This window comes from Macrotis lagotis, chromosome 1, assembly GCF_037893015.1.
Source record: "Macrotis lagotis isolate mMagLag1 chromosome 1, bilby.v1.9.chrom.fasta, whole genome shotgun sequence".
Lineage (NCBI taxonomy): Eukaryota > Metazoa > Chordata > Mammalia > Peramelemorphia > Peramelidae > Macrotis > Macrotis lagotis.
The window spans coordinates 352,200,852-352,218,199 of NC_133658.1; the positions used below are offsets into that span (position 1 = coordinate 352,200,852).

General features: G+C 35.6%; 1 protein-coding gene across 8 annotated transcripts in view; it reads right to left on the reverse strand.

The window, feature by feature from the left end:
• The window catches only part of CHD6 (chromodomain helicase DNA binding protein 6), a 180,162-nt gene that overhangs the window by 33,634 nt on the left and 129,180 nt on the right, over window positions 1-17,348 (reverse strand). For 7 of the 8 annotated variants that reach the window (XM_074211989.1, XM_074211991.1, XM_074211992.1 and 4 more), the window contains 8 exons: window positions 16,872-17,071; window positions 15,877-16,036; window positions 12,774-12,863; window positions 11,349-11,452; window positions 7,807-7,936; window positions 3,564-3,624; window positions 1,087-1,135; window positions 152-368 (listed from right to left, as the gene is read on the reverse strand). In XM_074211989.1, the coding sequence (XP_074068090.1) occupies window positions 152-368; window positions 1,087-1,135; window positions 3,564-3,624; window positions 7,807-7,936; window positions 11,349-11,452; window positions 12,774-12,863; window positions 15,877-16,036; window positions 16,872-17,071 (1,011 nt within the window). The remainder of the gene's footprint in view (window positions 1-151; window positions 369-1,086; window positions 1,136-3,563; window positions 3,625-7,806; window positions 7,937-11,348; window positions 11,453-12,773; window positions 12,864-15,876; window positions 16,037-16,871; window positions 17,072-17,348) is intronic. The other variant, XM_074211990.1, reaches the window with a different exon arrangement.

Consider the following 17,348-nt stretch of genomic DNA (forward strand, 5'->3'; position numbering starts at 1 on the left):
AATATTTTGTTCTGTTTAATTCTGAGGACCTAATTAACCTTGGAAGAGAACATTTCCCTTTTATATAAACTTTTAACTTAGCTATGAAGTCTGATTTTCTTATATTCTTTACTAATATATATTATGGCATCTTTTTTTTTGTTACTATTACCTTTTTTGGATATCCTTGTTGATAGGGTCCATTTCAGTGGCTCTCCTAAACATGTCTTCCTGGACCCAATATCCCTGGTTACCTGGACCTAAAATTTCAGCTCGAGTGGGTTCCTTACGATTACAACGTTGGTAAACAGTGACCAGGCGTCTCAACCGAGCTGTAAGGGCGGAGGAAACGGGCCAGGGCGATCTGTCTGGGTCGGAGCCATCCTGGGCTTCAAACATCAAGTGAGGATATTAGTATTTACAAACAACCAAAATAAAGGGGATTTATTTTTAAAAGTGAAAACTCACATTTTTAATATTTTTTTTTTGCTTTAAGGATAAACAAAAATACCAGAGCTAGAGAGAAATAGCTCAATAATTTACTCAGAGCACCATTATTTTCCAAAGTAACATATTCCAGGGCCTTTAATAACAAATTCAAGAACAAGAGCTCAGCAAAAATTATTTGAATCTTTGTGCTGTGCATAATCTTAGGATTAACTTAGGATATCTGTAAAGCATAAATACTATAAAGTTCTGTTTCTAGAGTAAGCTGCTTTATAGGAGTGAAAGAAACCTCTGGAAATCTTAGATATAACTTATAAGAAGTATGAGATAAGCAAGAACTCTATTGCTTTCTTTATTCAGAACTGTAAAATATAATGTAGCTGGGTTTTCCTTCTCACTGTTATTCTAACCTACAATTTTTTGATCCATTAATCTTAAATCCTTAACTCTTTGTCCTAAAGAAGAATTATGGTCACTATTCTTAGAATTTCAATGTCAGCTATATGGAGATCAAAATCATTTTGACATCTATATTATAAGCACAACAGAAAAGGTATTGAAGAGTCTGAAGAACGTCAATCTTTCTTAAAGAGGCTTCTGAAAAGCAGTAGCTCTCTTGGATGCTTTTTTTTCATTGCCTTCTGAAGGGCACTGTCTCACCTGCCATGTTTTCCTCCTTCTTCTCATTTTCACCAAAACTGGTATCCTCCTAGGGACAAAAAGGGGACCGTAACTATCAAGGAATGCCACAAACTATTCTTTGATCACTACTAATGTATACTGCATGCTCTTATACAGAAAGAATAAGAATATTTAAGAAACATATTCCTTGTGAGCTGTCATCAAATCTGGATTAGGCTTGTTTACTGAATGTCTTCCATGGAGTGATTTTTATATTTTAAAAATAACTAGAGAAAAGTTTGTTAGAGTTAGTGCTTAGAACTGTATCAGGTAACACTTTTTGAGTACTATTGCCCAATCAAAGAACCCAATGGGTTAAATTCCCTGTAAATTCAAATTAAAATAATGAATCAAGGCTCCAAGTGAATCTGTACTGTTATCATTGGCAGAGATATGCTTCTGAAGGTGAGCATTTTACTCAACTAGCACCAAGAGAAATGCCTATCGAAAAGGTTAATCCTTAGTCTAATGAGAAGATCTTTTTAAGTCCTTATTCCCAAAAGATACAAAACTTGAAATATGAATTATGTATGATTAGGGTAGGAAAAAGGACTAATTTCCACTGAAGTGTTTTTATGTGGATTAATATTGTTGCTTTTTGATGAGCTCCTTTCAGCCTAAATGATCATTTAGGGGATATATATATATATAAGCCTCGGGTGGCATGTGTTTGGACAGTCTGCATATAATGGATCTTCTCTCAAATTCTTTAACTTAAGGTACTTGGCAGATGAGACTAGAAAAAAAAACTTTTAACATGGAAAGCACAACTTATTTAAAATGCAGATAATTATCTTGGAGTCTTGCTGCTTTGAAGAAAAAACATGAAAATGCAAATCAGAGTGGGGAGCAACATCTGTGCTCTTTTCCTATGTGGAGAGTACAAGCAAAGGTTTAGGAAAGTGAAGTAATTTCTATAACTAGATCACACCAGCCTAATATGTATCCTTTTTCCAACTAAAGTAAGCAAGCACTTAGCACTGAATGTTCAACTTCTTTTCATAATGTAAGAAAGGCTAAATAACCTTGAAACTGTCCTTACCTTATCTTGGCACAAACGTGTGTCATGTTATAAAGCATATTTAGCCAGGTATATATTTTTAAACCTATCACAAATATTTTCCTATTATCCAGCACCCTTCCTGTATTATTAGCTTCTGTCAACAATAAAGGGCAACAAAGATAACTTGAAACAACAGATAAAATAATATACGAAGGCTGTCTTGAATGATGTATAATTTATGAGCAATAGGCTACCCTTCACTTTTCTACCTGATAGAAGGGTCCTCCTCTGCTCTATAAGATACACACACACACACACACACACACACACACACACACACACACACACACACAGCTATAAATATATAGATAGACAGAGATAGAAATCTCTTTATATCTCTATCTAATTTCAACTTTATTGAACTTAAGCTTCCTCCTTTGTAAAACAAGATAGTTGTATTCCCTGAGCTGTAAGGGTCCTCCTAGTTCTAAAATTCTATGATTTCATGACATTATTTCTAAGAGAAAATAGGTTGATTCCCATTTTCTGTAAAGTCCCAACTTCTGTAATGCAACCAATATGTAAGGTAGGGACTGCTTATATTTGATTTACAACCTCAATTTTAAAGGCAATCTTGTCTTTAGCCTATTTTTTAATTAGGTCTAAAGTTTAAAGGATCAATGCTAATTTACATGGCTGCTTATCCAGAGCTTGTGAAAACATATCTTAGAAAAATTCTTACCTCTTAAGGTGAGAAAATGATAGTCTTAGTCAGACTGTCTGGGGTAAATGAGAAGGTCCTTTCCAGGACAGAATAAGTCAAGTAATCAATAAACATTTATTAAATGTTTACTATATACAAGACACTGTAATAGAAACACAACTTCTTGGACACAATTGAGCAGAAGGAATAAGCAAAAGTAAATATATAGAAATGATAACTTACAGGAGGTCCATCTTCATATAGCACTAATACCTTTGTCCAATATAATGATAAAGGGGGCACCATTACCAGGCTGTGGCAGGAGAAAATCTAATCCACAGCCTCTTAACCTTTTCTGTGTCATGGACCCCTCAGCAGTTCGTTGTGGTCTATGGATTCCTTCTCAGAACATTAATAGTGGAATGAAATGCTAAATTTTACATAGGGGATAGTGATAACAAAGCATTTCTTCTTTTCTTCACTAAGTTCATATACCCCTTGAAAGCCTACCCAGACCTTTTGGGGATCAGTGGACCCCAGGTTAAGAATCTCTAACCTAGTAAGTGATTATAATCATGCCTAATATTATTAGAATTATTCTATCACAAGGATATGAAATTTTTTGGTTCCATTGCACTTTCTTGGAAAGTACAATGTCTCAAGTTCTCTTTTGTCTAATGCTAAGTTGGGAAAGACTGATGACAATTTTAAAAAATAAGAAACTTGAATAATATTACATATTTGACTTACCAACTGTTTCTGAAGACCATCTAATTTGTCTTCAGCATTATCTTCTTTATCCAGAGTGCTTCTAGATAAAAGTCAGAGAAAAGATCACAAATTATCTAGGAGACATATCTGTTTACAGAGCATCAGAGTTGGAAAGGGCCTTAGATACTATCTAGTTACATCCCAAAGATTGTCATCCAGCCTCTGCTGAAAGACCTTTAGCAAAGAACAGATTACCTCCCGAGGCAGTACATCATACTTTAAGGATACAGCCCATGACTAGGAAGGTTTTCCTCATATTAGATCTAATACTTATTTCTTTGTAATATCCATTCATCTCTCTGAGTTTTCCCTCTCTAGACAAGGAGAATAAAATTAATAGTCTTTTACCTGCTTGAAGACTCTGATAGTGCCTTTTCCTAAGTCTTATCTTTCTCAGGTTAAATGTTCCTTCTTACTTTAGCAAGTCTTAAATATTATGAGCTGGATGGTCATCCCCATTATGGTCACAATCCTCAAGATACTTCACCACTTACAAATATTCTCCCTAAAATGTGGCTTATGGAAATCAACCCAATACTAGTCTGAACAGAGCAGCATATAGCAGGAAGATCAACTCCCTAATACTAGATACTATTCCTCTTTCAATATAATCTAAGATCACATCAGTTTTGTTTGGTTGCAATATCACAGTGTTTTGAACCTGGAGTCTCCCTAAACCCCCAAATTCTTTGTATGTATAAGTCCAAAATTCACTGAACAAAGGAAGGAATGAGTAATGAATTCTGTAACACAATACTGTTATTGCTATGATACTACTGCAACTCTTAGAGACCACCAAGTAACTGTGAAGATGAAATAGGAATATAATTCATCCTATTCATCATCTTTGTTGTTAGCAAAGACAGCTTAAGATTCCCTGCAGGCAAGTTCAAAAGAAGTATTATATAAGAGAGGCAGCAAAAGGAAGTCAATCAATGATAGGACAACAAAACAGATTCTGTCTAAAGTGCTGTTTTCTGAATAAGCAAGGTTGGTGTAAAAACACTGAGACAAAGCATTCCTACAAGTAAGTCTGGATGAGTCCTATGTACCTCTGCTAAGAGGGAAGAGATAAGAGTTCATATTTATATCCTTTCTACACTGGTAATATGGTTATGTACTCATATACAGTTGCCACCATTTTGGCTGCCTTAGGAGAGATCTAAGGACAAAGAATGTCATGCTGAATACAAATGACAGTGCATTAACATAAGGTATGACACTCATTCACAGAAATTTAATTGAGTTTTACTCAAAATTTATCTCCACAATTTTAAAATACCAAATGATTACTATAGGAACTCTACATAAGTCTTTTCCTTGGTAAAGACAATTATCATAAGAAACTCATGAATTTCTCAACTCCTCAAATTTCCTTTCAATTTATCTGGATTTGTCCTTTGTTCTTACCAAATTCTAGTTTGCATTATGTTTATTTGTTAATATATGGTTTATTCCACTATTAGACTGTAAAGTCCCTTAAGAGAGGGATTATGTGTGTTTGTGTTTGTTTTTTTAAACTTTGATTTTCCATACTCAGGTCAGTCAGTGTCTTTAAAAAATGAGCTAGGTGCCCAAATATTTCTCCTAAGTGAGCCCAATTAGGGGCTTTATCTTCAAGATGACTTCAAATTTTCTTGTTCCTGTTTTTTTTTTTATGGAGACATGCTACATATAGTTACATACCTGTGAGTGGTCTCTCAATCTACAGCTGGAATGATCATATTTCTTCTTCCAAGCAATCAGGACAAAAATACCATAAATATTCAGGTAGCAAACCTGGGTTTTATTTTATATGTAACCTGTGAATATGCTAGAGCAGAGGTGTCAAACATGTGGCCCACAACACTCCCAAGTGCAGCCCAACTGGAATAAAAAGTAACTGGGAAATATTTAATAAAATAAATAAAATAAAAGTTAATTACATTTTAAATCTAATAAACTATGTGATCTGCAGGGATTGATATATATGGTTTAGTGGATCCCTTTTCTACTTGAATTTGATTGTCCTATGTTAGAACCACTAATTCTTTTGGAATATGGTGAAGTCTTCCTGAATCCACTCTGAACAATTCCATAGACAAAGCAGGGAAAGGGATAGAATAAGAGTTTTCACCTGGGTACAAGAGTTGGTGAATACAAAAGCCTAAGAAGAAAATGAAGCTGCCATTGTGCTACAATCTTGATCAACTTTCCTACCATTACTCAAATTTTCTCTGCCAGCTGGCTGTGTTTTCTGAAATTGCCTTGAGTTATGGTTGAGAGGCAAGACCAGAATAGTTTTTCTTCTCCTTTCCTCTACTTTCAAGTCATATACATTAAAGGATGTTGCACATTTTACCTTCCATTGACAATTTCTAAAAAAACATAAATGTTGGGTATTAATAGTCTGCTTTAAACTTGTGTTGGGGAAATGATAGGTCCATGACATCAATGGCATTTGTACTTCCTGCACTGACAAAGATCACAGCTCTTCACCTGCTTCTGTTCTGTTCTTATCTTTGTCTCTCTGGTGTATCTTTCCAAAGTACATGATTCAAAGGGAAACCTTCCCTTTCTCCTTACAGAATCAATAAGTCACTAATGCTTTCTCATTTTTTATCAAATGAATGAGATACTGCTTTTTATGGTCATTTTGCCTTGCTATGGTTCTTTTCCCACCCCTCCTTGTTAACAATAGAGAATGCTTACATTCATCTTTTTTCCCCAGACATTTGTAATCTCTAGCTTTACTTCTTCTGAAATTGTTTTCTTCCATTTTCAGCAGACATATGAAATCACCACTAGATTATTTCTATTACAGTTAGTCTTTTTTCAAGTACCAGGCAGTTTGAGGAAATCACCAAAAGTGATCCACAACTTCTTGATTGCAGTATAGTCTAATATCTTCCAATTTCTCAAATCCAAGTTCTAGCTAGTTATCCATCAGCATACATATTCACAATATATATGCCAAAGACTAAATGGAATTGCTGCTCATTCAGTTTCATGTCATAATCTGGGCAATATATACTTTTCATATTTCTTGCATTTCTTTTCTCAGTACAGATGAACTGAACTCCAATTTGTAGTTTTTCAGTATATTAAATTAAATTAGAATTATGAGTGAATGAGTTATTTGAAGAACTTCATAATCAACTGTAAATTCTTCTTTTGAGTTCTACACAGAATATTCTCATATCAAAAATAATAAAGATTTAGGTTATTCTATTTAAAAAAAAAAAACAAAACCAAGATAGCCAGCAAGACGCTATAACACTTATTTGCATATGGCCCTTGTGGAAGTCAAGAAATCTGTATGTTCAGCAGAGCAAAGGACATTGCTACAGATTGGTAACTAAACTTGTTACTTGGAATAGAGTTTCATGATATTCTTTAATCATTCAGTCAATAAGTTTTCACTGAGCACTCACTGTGTGCCAGATACTATGCTGGGGTGCAAAAAAAGGCAAGAATACAGCCCCTACTCTCAAAAAGCTTACATACTAATACAGAAGACAACATGTAAAAACTTGTCTCTTCAAGACAAATACAATGTAAGTGGAAGATAATCTCAGAGGGAAGGCACTAGTAAGGATGGGCCTTTTGCAGAGGTGGGCTCTGAGCAGACTGAAGGATGGTGCATGAAGTAAAGATTCTAACTAAGGTGAGGAAAGGGCCACTGAGGCATGAGGAAGAGCCTGTGAAAAACAGGGAGATGGTGTCATGTACTAGGAACAGCAAAAAAGAATGTGGCTGGACCAGCATGGAAGAGACAGGGAATAACCAACAAGAAGACCAGGAAGTCAGGACTCTGCCAGCAGCACAGATTTAATGGCCTGTTAATGACCAAGCTGTGAGGACTGTCTTATCTGAAGAACTCTTCAGCACAGAAGACTTGTGACCTTGCTATTTCTCTTTTGAGGGATTCATCCTCTATCTTCGTCATCAGTAGGCAAGTGTAGCAGGAACAGGTCAATCCCCATGTACAAAAAAAACTGCATCTGAACCAGAATTGTCTAGGGACCACTGTTCAAATCTGGGGGGCAGGACTTCAATGACACAGTGTACTTAGAAAATTTTACTGATTTGTGTTAGGGATGATTGGAAAAGAGAGATCAGAAATTGCAACATTATGATAAAGTCATTATGGAAGGTGTTGGATGAGGCAGGAAGAGGTTTTTTTTTTAATGGCACAAAAGGCAATAATTTTACTTCTGCCAGGGTCCCTATGGTTTCTCACCTCTCTGAAATGTCATGTGAACCATCTGTAACACCTTGTTCTGCAGAAAGAGACTTCTCATCTGGCATGCCAACTTTTTCCAGGAAGCAGAGAGCTGGATCTGCTCGCATAGCATTGTATCTTTCATAACCTGGATGAAAACAGGAGGGAATATTAGAAATAACATGAAACCTCAAAGTCTACCTCCATCTTACACATGGGTCCAACTTCTTTCCTTAAATAGAATGCCACAACTTTTAATCATGCTCTTTAAAGGATCATAAATCTATAAATCATTATCACCCTTTTTTTCCTGCCAGGAAAATATTTCTAACTTTTAAGTAGAAATTTTTAGGCAATACATGCAAGAAAAAGAAAACTTCAAATATTCTGTGAGCAAGCATCAGATACATGGATAAATTCACATATTTTTGGCTAACTGAACAATGGAGATATTTCCCACCTGGCTGCACTATTAAGATTTCTCTAACTTTTCCATTATGCCCCAGGAACCTCATCAGTATGGGAAATCTCATCCTGCAGGACTGAATCAATATTGCTACTCATTCCTCAGAAATATTCTCTGCTGTTGTGATAAGAGAACAAAGTCACAAATTCTAAAACCTCCATTTAAGGTGGGGGGCTCAGGAAAAACATCTCACTTCTCATCTGGCTGCATTACTTTGGTGCTTCTTGGAGTTCTTTACCATGTGCTTCCTGTTGGATACTTCCTTTGTGCTTTTCAGTTTCCTTCTGTGCTTGACTTCCCCCCTTAGATTATAAACTCCATGGATGCAGGGACTGTTGTATCTGTATCCTCAATGCTTAGTATGGAATCTGGCACATAGCAAGTGCTTAATAAATGTTTAATGACTAATGAAATGACAGATAAATAGGAATCTTGCGCTGGAGCTACCCAATTTGCATAATTTTTCACCTTGTAGCAAACTTTATGTTCTAACTTAGGCCTGCTTCCATTGCTATTGCCATCTTAATGCATGGGATCATACAGATTACATTGAAAACGTCTGGCAATGTGATTAAAAAGGTTGAGGGCAAAAAGGTAACTATTGTATCGACTTATTTGATTAAAAGTGATCTAATAACTGAATTCACTAGTGCTAGAAGTAAAGCTAATCCACTGGATAAACCCTAGAATCAATCTATAACAAGCTCTGAAAAAGACAACTTTACAGATTTTAATCTAGAAGAAAGCTAATACAATGCCATGCAACAGAAAGTACATAATTTCTAAGTTTCCTGAAACAGAAATCTCATGATTGTTTTGATAAGCAGATTAAAAAGAGAATCAACAGTGAGATACTATTGACTAGAAATCTCCAGGACATAAGACAAATATCTAGAAGTATATTTTTCCTACTGCCAGCACATGATCATAATTCCCAGTTATGAATGATGTGCAGTGGAACCATTTTAAGTGTTAAAAGAACTGAATTTAATTTGCTGTTCTTTAGATTCCTCATTAGTTTTGGCACCTCTGTTGGAAATATGCATTTTTTGATAATGATGATAATGAAAGGGACAATGATGAGGATGATGATGATGATGATACATTTAGACATCAATTTTCTTTCAGGGGCTCTTTTGCACTAAGTCTAAAGACACCATCAGCAAAATAAGAGCTGCTCATTCAGAGTTAGTAACTTGTTGATACTACCATGCAATTCTTTCAACAGTAGCATGTCATGATGAAAAGAACATTAGATTTGGTGTCAGAAGACTCATGGGTCTTAATTCCTCACCTGTAAAATGAGTAAATTGGACTACAGGGAAACTTAGGTCCCTCCCACCTCCAAATCTATGACCTCCCTTCATAGTCATATGGCACTAGTGACAAAGAATGAAAAGTTGAAACAAAGTATAGAATGAAAAGTGAAAATAACAAGAAAGTAGGTTTTTAAGAATGATTGTCTTTCTTCTTTTATTTCTTCTTCATGGCCCTTTCCGAGAGAATAGACAGAACTATTATAATTCAAATCTTTCCAACTCTGATTTTGTACAACCTAGGACTCCTGGGGTGGGGTAAGTTGTTGTAGTCACTTTACCCAAACAAGAGCAATCATGAGCCTGGTACAGATTAGAACTTCTGCTATGGCAATTTTTCTATTAACAAATGGAATGTCTGTGCCTGAACTATCTAATATCTTAATTTAAATCACCTTTAAGTATTCTATATGAATTTGAGCATTTTCTCGACAGGTTCAAATGGTTTGATCATCACACTCTTATAACATTCAGCAGTGTTCTGTGTTGGTTAATACTGAAAACAATAGAAATAAAAGTGCTGATTCATATCAAGGCAGGAAAGTAGAATCTGAATGATATTTTAATTTCCAAATGCATTTATGCTCTAAATAATCAATTTCATGAGGAAGACACCAGAAAACTACCAGGGAAATATAATTATGGTAATCATCAGTATTTTTTTCCTGAAGGAATAGAACTTATACATTATATTCTGACCTGCTTTTAAAGTTTGTCCATCTTCAGAATACTGTGATATCTTACTGTATATTTGTAGAATTTCAAGTTCATCTATTCATTAAGGTCTCACACTACAGTATCATTGAGTCCCTGAGACATTACATGCTTCCTTTTCTAAAATTAGGGATAAGTTTTGTCATTACTTTCAACTTAGCATAAGGTTCCAAAAGTAGCTCTGGCATTGTACTTTCCAAGAGAGAAAATCAAATACTTGAATTTTAAATTGGGTTTGAGGAAATATCCAATAAAGTATTAAAACAAGTTGCCTATGGGTCAGATTAATATTTCTGAGCATTTATTAAGTATTAGTGAAATGCTAGAGTTAATAATCTTTCAATAGTGATATACGTACCAAAGTGCATTTATTCACTTGGGGGCTCTCAGAGGGATAATAGTATCCCTCACATCTCAAGTTAATCTAGTTTAATGATTATAGTTTAAATTGAACACTTCTCATCAGGGATTAACTCACAATGAGCTGAGGCCACAAATGGCTACATGATCAGACTCTGGGGTCCCAGGTTATTATGAAAAGCTTCTAGAAATATTTACTGCAGTATCTATGACCATATTTTAACGTTAGGCATTATAACAACAATACTAATTATCAGCACTTAGGGAAGTACCTGGTCTGCCATACATACTTAATATATACTTATGTATTTATGGACTGATTGAAATGTGCTTGATTTTGGATAACCCTACACAACTGAATTTTTCTTCCAGGGATATTTGTGACAAACTTTTTCTAACCTTTGAATCTCCAACCTATTGAAAACATTCATACTATAGCTACAACATGTACATTCATTTGGACTAATTTCCAAGATCTACAGGTGAAATTTTATTGAAAGTGAAAGATGTAACTAGATAATGACCAAATGGCCAATAGTACCTACATGAAAAACTTCAAAAGTTGATGCCATATATATTTTATCTCCTTGTTCACAACTGTCCAAGAGAAATTTACTTAATCCATTTAAAAGTTTCTTAAAGCAAATTTTTCCCTGGGGTGATCATTTATTGGAACAAAATATTAAATCTCCCAAGATACACACCATGCTTGACCACTCCAATAAGAAGAGACTTATCGGCCTCGGCATCCCACCAATCCACTGGGATCTCCACGTAGTCAATATCAGGCAGCAAAACATCCAACTCTCTGTGGAGGACACAGGATGGATAGACATTTTTCTGTACACAGACAAAAATGCAACATCCAACAATCCAATACCATAGTCCAGGATCTTAGTAGTATCGTAGTTAAGAATGGAATCAACAATATTAAAAAAGGATAGTCTTTTTTGGACAATTCATTTTGTTTTTGAGTACTCCAGAATATTTTATATTTAAATTTGTACATAATCAAATACATGGGACTAAAATGAGAAGTTCAGTATTTAGTCTGCTCAAAGAATGGAAATCACAGACACTATTATTAATATACCAAGAACATCTGTACTACTGTGGTCAGGAATTGGGGAAGGAATGATGGAGATGTGACATAATTATGAGTAGAGTCCTCAAAACTCTGTCAAGGGAAAATAGCTCTTATCTAGCTATATGATTAAACTTAACATTAAGAAACAGTGCTCTACACCTCACTTAAAAGACATGTTTTCAGCCAAATTTGGGGGTTATGCTTCTATCTGGTTTTCATTATCATAAAGAATCACAGAATTATATGGCCTCCTAATCCAATTCATACTCCCACAGATAATCCCCACTACCACATATTCAAATGTGACTTTAAAAATTCTGCCATAGCACAATTTGAACTAATTTGTAAGTTTTTGGCTACAATGGAAGTTTTACTCCAAAAGTCACAATCTCTTTCTTATACCTACAACGAAACTACAAATCTATTCTAACTACTAATCATTCAAGATGGTAATTATTTCAACAGTCAAGCTAAACTATAATCTTACTGTCATGATAAACAAAGATGCTTTAAGGTAGTGGTTTTCATATTTTTTTCAAACCTTTCTTCCTTTATAGCTTCCATGATCACCCACATAGGGAAATAAGAGAGAAGAGAGCTCAGTTAATTTTATTGTTAATTGCTGCTATCCTGAGCTTTGTTGGTTCAGACTCTTCTCAACGTTGCTTGTGCTAAAAGGAGAAGAGAAGGTGGAGTCCAAGGAGAAGATGGCATAGTTCATGTCATGGTTCACTACCAAGTCTACCAAAAATGACTATTATGTACTATTGTTCTGTATCACTACTTCTCCCTGTGACCCTTGCCTTATTATTCTGAGGATTTACATTCTGAGAGATACTAATTAATAAACTGTGTTAAATCAAATGAGCTAGATATCAATAAGAATATATGAGACAGATATTTAAGAATACGGATGACAGTCGTGAAGAATATAACCAAAGATATTATTCCATGTAAAAGGTAAAGGCCCTGAAGAAAACACACATGATTCTATGCTGATTTTGTACCTAGTCAATGCTCTGGCCTAGCTACATGTTTATACCTGGCAGGGGTTCCTTCAAATGCTTTATCAGCTGCTTCTCCCAACACTTCAGATTTCAGGTAGTATAGCATCCGAACTCGAAGAAGAACCCTAAGAAAGATGAACTGATTAATGCAAATAAACTAGGATACTTGGTTTTACACTCTGCTCTTTGACAACTCGTTCCTTGGTATATTCTGTATCTGTATTCCCTCCTGTTAATAATCTTGATAGAACTTTGTCATTAGTATATGAAAATGTTTTTACAAGTATAAAGTAACCTACAAATGTAAGTAATTATGAATACCTCTGCCTCACAAAGGAAGAAAAATATCTGCTTAGTCACCCTGGGAGACAAGACTAGAAAAAGAAGAGGTTCCCTCAACTGCTAGAAGAAATTGTTGTTGTTGGATTACAATGCAGGCTTGAAGTAATCTCCTGCTCTCCCAAGTTCCAACAAATCATCTTGGTCACAAATATCTACTAAATATGACTAACTTTTTAGTGGCTAGTTACAGATTGATTAATTTGTTGAAGTGGTATTACACTTGGCATATGGCATTAAGCAGTTATATGAATCTAATTTTCAGGAGAACACTATGAGTGTTGATGATGGAGAAAAAGTTAATTTTTCTAGTAGTTGGATCAAAGATCTTGCACTAGGGGACCTTAAATGTCTTCAAGTCTGAACCCCTCTTTATACAGAAGAAGGAACTAAAGTCCAGAGGGTGAGTGACTTGCCAAGGGTCTCACAGATAGTAAGTATATGGCAGAGTAAGGGATTTGAACCCAAGTCCCTTGCCTCCACAGTCAACATTGCTCACTGTATTATTGCTCACTGCTTCTACAGTCAGGCACAGGAAGTATGGTTTTAACCTAAGCTAATCTAGCTCCTTGATCTCATCTGAGGAATAGATAAAGCATTTACCAAATGTGCCTGTGTGCTGGGGTCAGAAAAGAAGTACATAATTTGAGACCTAAGAATATAGAGCTTTTAATCAAAGATGGAGAAATAATACAAATGAATATGCTACAGATTTAAAAAAGAGATTAGCTAGGGGAAGGGTAAGTGCATATTTTGATATGCACAAGTTTGTACCAAGGCTCAAAGAGTATGAGTTCCTTGAGAGCTGGGATTGTTTCATTCTTTACATTTGTTTTCTATTCTGCCTAGTAGTGTTTGCTACACTTATGTAGCAAGAGATACTTAAATACCTGGGGGCGGCTAGGTGGTGCAGTGGATAGAGCACTGGCTCTGGAGTCAGGAGGTTCTGAGTTCAAATCTGATCTCAGACACTTATAATTACCTAGCTCTGTGGCCTTGGGCAAACCACTTAACCCCACTGCCTAGCAAAAACCTAAAAAAACCCCCCCAAAAACTTGTTGAATAACTGAAAGGTGCTGCCTTGAGCTGCTAAACATTGTTCACAAATTCGGTCCATGCTAAATTCATTGTCTGTGGACTTCTTAGATTAGGTATCATTGTGAATGGAAATACTTCTTTATATTCTATTCATTATAAATCAGATTAACACTGGAATAATTTTAAAATATGAACTCTGTTGTAATTGTTATTTTCAAGTTATTTTCAAGAGGTACAAAAAATAAAAATCCCCCAATAACCAAAAATCAAGGCCACTAAGCAGTTTCTGTAGCTGCCACAAGGGTTTCAATAAGGACTGAAGTTTTCTCCAGCCTGTAGAGAAGACTTTAGGGCACTATCTCCTGGGGTTCTAGTGCCGTTGGCACATCAGGATTTTCTGCAGAAACAAGATCATGGAAACCTTAGGCCATAAGGGACAACATTTCATTGTAACATACGTCTGTGGACATGTAAGAAGAAGGTTCAAATCAATGGTATTTGGTGTTCTCAAAATGACAAACTGGCTGAGAAATGATAGGAGAAATACTACATTCCTTCAATCCCTGAATAGTGTTCTACCTGTATCCTGTCCTTCTGGAGCAAGATGGTCTTCAAGCTGCTCTCAGGGGGTCAAGCAATCTTAGCTGATGTCTGAATACAGAGGAAAAGCAAGAATAGAAGCCAAATATTTTGTTTTAAAAATAATTTTAGAATATCTTTTAATGATGTATGACCCTATCAAAAATTCCTGAGAACAGCTTTTCCATTATTCACTGAAAAATAAGACCTTAATTAAGATACCCAATTAACATCAAACTTGAGGGCCCCAAGTCCCCTCCCCTTTCTTTTAATCATTCTCACCTCCCTTTTATTGTTTTCTTCAACACATTTATCAAGTGAGCCAGGCCAAGACACTCACCAATTCCATAATGATTCTGCTTTTTCTAGCTATCCCCTGTTCTTTTTTCCCATGCTATATTTCCACCATAGGAAGTACAATGCCTTTCTTCACTACATTTCTTTAAGATCCAAATCTAAATTTAACTTTCTACAAGATGCTATATTCATACAGCTTTTTTTATTCTGGGTTTTCATGTCGTCTTATTCATATGATGTTACATTATTCTGTATCTATTCCTATGCTGTTCTGTCATCAATTCTCTCTTTATAGTTCTTAACTATTCAATAAATTAATAATAAGCTTAATAAGATTAAGGGTTACATCTTTAATTCCTTTCGTATGATATTCCCCACAGCACTTAGTATGAAACAATGAAAAATGTAGTTTCCAAAATGCTTTTTCAATGAATTAAAGTTAAATAATGAAAAGATCCTCCCAAGGCCTTCTTCAAGAGTTGTAAAGGAAGACTAGAAGGCAAAGACTTGGAGAAGGATACTGAAAAGACCTAGATCCTCTTTAGAATCCTTGGAACATCTATAGCTCTCGTCCTCCAGAAGGTAATTAGGTTGCCACTATAATAATGGGTTTTAACAGGAATCTAACAATTTTTGAGAATAAAATTTTCAAAAAGTTCGAGTACACAGTGCACATATGGGAAAAGGGTCTAGGAAGAGATGGTATGAAGAAAGTACTATAAAGTATTTTATCTCTTAACTTTCAAAGTAATGTACAGAACACATCTCCAACATTCTTGATCTGGACTAATTACCAGAAATGTGGGACCTTCCCTCTGGATCAAAGCACTGCTAGGGTTGGAGAATTGCTCTGAGGTAAGAGGGAAGTAGACCAGAAACACTTACTTATTGCAATGTTGTTTAAGGTGCTTCTTATAGCTGTCATCATGCAGGACAACTTCAGGATTGCAGTTGGCCAACCAATCGGCATTCTTTAACTCTGGAAGTAGCATCTGATTCTTTGTCTTCTTTCCCTTTCTCCCTCTGGGAACTGGGGCAGATAACCCTATAATATAAGCAGTTTAGGACACAAGAATGAATGAGGGATCTTAACTTGGTGATGGCATATGGAAATAGCTTAGCCAAGACAGGTATTATGTACACAGTGGCTATTAGACAATATATATTTTACCCCAACAGTCTTGGTCCATAATCCACCTGGTAATTCCAGATAAGCTGGTATTTAACTTCAAGTTGGTAGAAACAAGACATAAAAATTATAGAACTAATAATCAATATTATGTTTGGTGCTGACTAAATATGACAAAATCCCTGTTTTCATGTAGCTTCCAATCTAGTTAAAACAAAACACACACAAAACAACTGAAGCAGAAGTGAAGAGCTAGTGTGTGATAATGTCTGTAAGTGCAAATGTAGTTCAGATAAAGGTTTATGCTTAAGGTGTATAAAGAACATCTTTGGGAAAGAAGTCAAGGGAGAGATGGTGCAAAGATGAAGCTATCATTGCAAGTTTTTTGGTAGATGTAAGCCTTCAGGTTAGATAAAACCTGTAGGTGGGGAGAAAGGGAGGTGGATGAAGGAAGAGAAGAGAAAGGAAGAGACAACAGGAAAAAAGGTGAGAATGAAGACTAAGCAAATCCAAAATCAAGTAGACTCTTCTAGTTTTATTGTACAAGTTTGGGAGATAAGTTAGGCAAACTTTAGATGCAGGGTAAAATGAGCTTGTAAAAAATTATACAACTGAGACAGTAGGCTATTAAGTTTAAATTCCAGAGGAGCCCTAGCTAACAATGGGAAAGCTGAGGTTTTACAAAATAATGTGGGTTATTTGAAAAGGCAGATACTTGTGAGTCAAAATAGTATGGTCCTGAGTTTTTTACCTGAGTGGTTCTGAAGAGCTTGGTTTTGTCCATCTTTTGTAGGTGTGATGAGATCCCATATGAAACTCTTAATCTTCTCATCTCCCTTATAGTGTTTGACACAGTAAACCAGAAGAGCCCGACAGATCATTTCCATGTCCTTTTCATTAAGATGCCATTTGAATCTCCCATGAGTCAAGATATCTTTCCATCGTCCCCATCTATGGGATGGAAATATCATAGGATATGAGTTATGGAAAACCAAGAATCTCAGAGCCACAACATAGCAGGGAAAGCCTTCATAGACCATAATCAAAAATACATCTAGTTTCTCAATGAGCTTTTGACTTCCTTTTGCTGTTCTGTTTTTTGGCCTGAGGGGTCCCAACAACTGCAGTATGTATCACTGTGGTGTCCAACACATCAGACACTGAATGTTTTGCATGAAACCATCAGAACCATAAGACTGGAGGGCCTGGCAATGAAACCAGGTTTAAA